General features: G+C 47.8%; 1 gene segment (V, D, J or C); it reads right to left on the bottom strand.

Annotated features, from left to right (window-relative positions):
- Positions 1 to 643: 643 nt before the first annotated feature.
- LOC110315748 lies at positions 644 to 1,191 on the bottom strand. The segment is given in 2 exon segments: positions 644 to 975; positions 1,146 to 1,191. Coding segments are annotated over 2 exon segments (378 nt in total).
- Between the last annotated feature and the right edge of the window lie 428 nt (positions 1,192 to 1,619).

Consider the following 1,619-nt stretch of genomic DNA (forward strand, 5'->3'; position numbering starts at 1 on the left):
TCTGTTGCCAACACCCTTGTTGAGCTCCTGCCANGCTAGTAGTAATTCTTGATTTTAGTGTAGTGAAGTACATATTTTTTCCTCCTAACTATTTACATTAGAGTTCTTCCCTGTATAGACAGTCGAACATCAAAGACAGTTTCCATTACTCAGAGGAATACAGCAAGTAGGCAGTGGCTTCCAATTCCTGAGTTATGGCTTTAAAGTATCTTATCAGGAAGCAATCTAATGAGGAAGAAAACCCACAGGGGAAGGCCTATCCCAAAGAGACAGACTGAGAGAAGTAGGAAAGTGATTGTGAGCTGGAGAAGGAGATGCCTCAGTGTCCAGAGGAGACTAAGTAGAGGAAAATGTGTATGTGGAGAGAGAGAGAAAGGGGTGGAGAAACAGAATGGATATGAACCAATCCATCCTGCTCGTTTTCCTGCTTTTTAATATTTGATCCAATGTTTTTTTAAGTCTTTTCCTTGCAAACATTGAAATCACAGAGGCGACTAGGCAGATGAGACGATTCCATGTAGCAGTCTGTGTTTGTGCCATTAAGCTGATTTTTACTGTCTGCACAGACTCCCCAGCTGTTTCTCTCAGAGGAGTCCCAGAGTCCAGGGCAGGTGGGGGAAGCAGGACCATGGGGAGTTGTTGTTCAAGGCTCAATTACTGGGGAAGGTCCCTTCAGTGTTTGAAGAGAGTGATAAAGTGCAAAGTCCTCAGGCTGAAGGTCTTCAATAGTGAGGGTGAATTCTGTTGCAGATCCACTGCCAATGAACCTGGTGGGAACTCCATCAGTCCTGACTGAAGCGTGGTAAATGAGAGCCTTGATGGTCTGCCCTGGTCTCTGCTGGTACGAGGATAGGTAGTGCTTTCCATCTGTGTAGAGGAGGCTCTGACTGGCCCTGCAGGTGATGGAGACTCTCTCTCCTGGGGAAACCCAAAGGGACTCTGCTTGCTGGATGAGCGTGATCTGCCCCTTGGAAGCTGTAACCAGAGACACAGGGGAGATCAGAGAGGCTGTGAGATGTGGGACAGAGGTTTCCTCTCTCAGGAGCCCAGGACCTGTGAGATCTGTGCTGCAGATGGGGTTTACTCCTTACCACTCTCCAAAGCATCTTCAAGGAATAAGTTCTCCTGGCCTACTATCCTCTTACCTGTGAAACATAGGAGAAGCAGGAGGTGGGGTGGAGCTGCCACCATCTTGCTGCCTCTCAAGCTTCTGAGGATGCTCTGACTCAACAAAAAGCTTTATTTATATTCCGTGATCACAGGAAGTGGGCAGTGAGAGATATTAAAGCAAACCCAGATGAGGATGAAGGCTAAGTAAGTGGTAAGGAGGGTTGTGGTAATACCTGCTGCTTGTACTACCACAGTCTCCCATCTACTGCCTGCCTTTACCCTTGAGGGTTTCCTCTGGTGGTGCTTCAGATGCTGAGGTTATCATGTGACAGCCATGGCCACCTCCAGGGTAAACAGCTGTCTGGTGTTGAGGGAGATTGCTGTCATGTATTAATACTGCAGAGTGGGGCCAACAGTTGTCCCTAAGCTGTGACAGTGACTGAAGTACAAAGTTCAAGGCTGCTTTGTGTGAGGGCTCAGACAAGGTTCAGTTGCTCCTGTGACTGTGG

This window comes from Mus pahari, unplaced genomic scaffold, assembly GCF_900095145.1.
Source record: "Mus pahari unplaced genomic scaffold, PAHARI_EIJ_v1.1 scaffold_13483_1, whole genome shotgun sequence".
Lineage (NCBI taxonomy): Eukaryota > Metazoa > Chordata > Mammalia > Rodentia > Muridae > Mus > Mus pahari.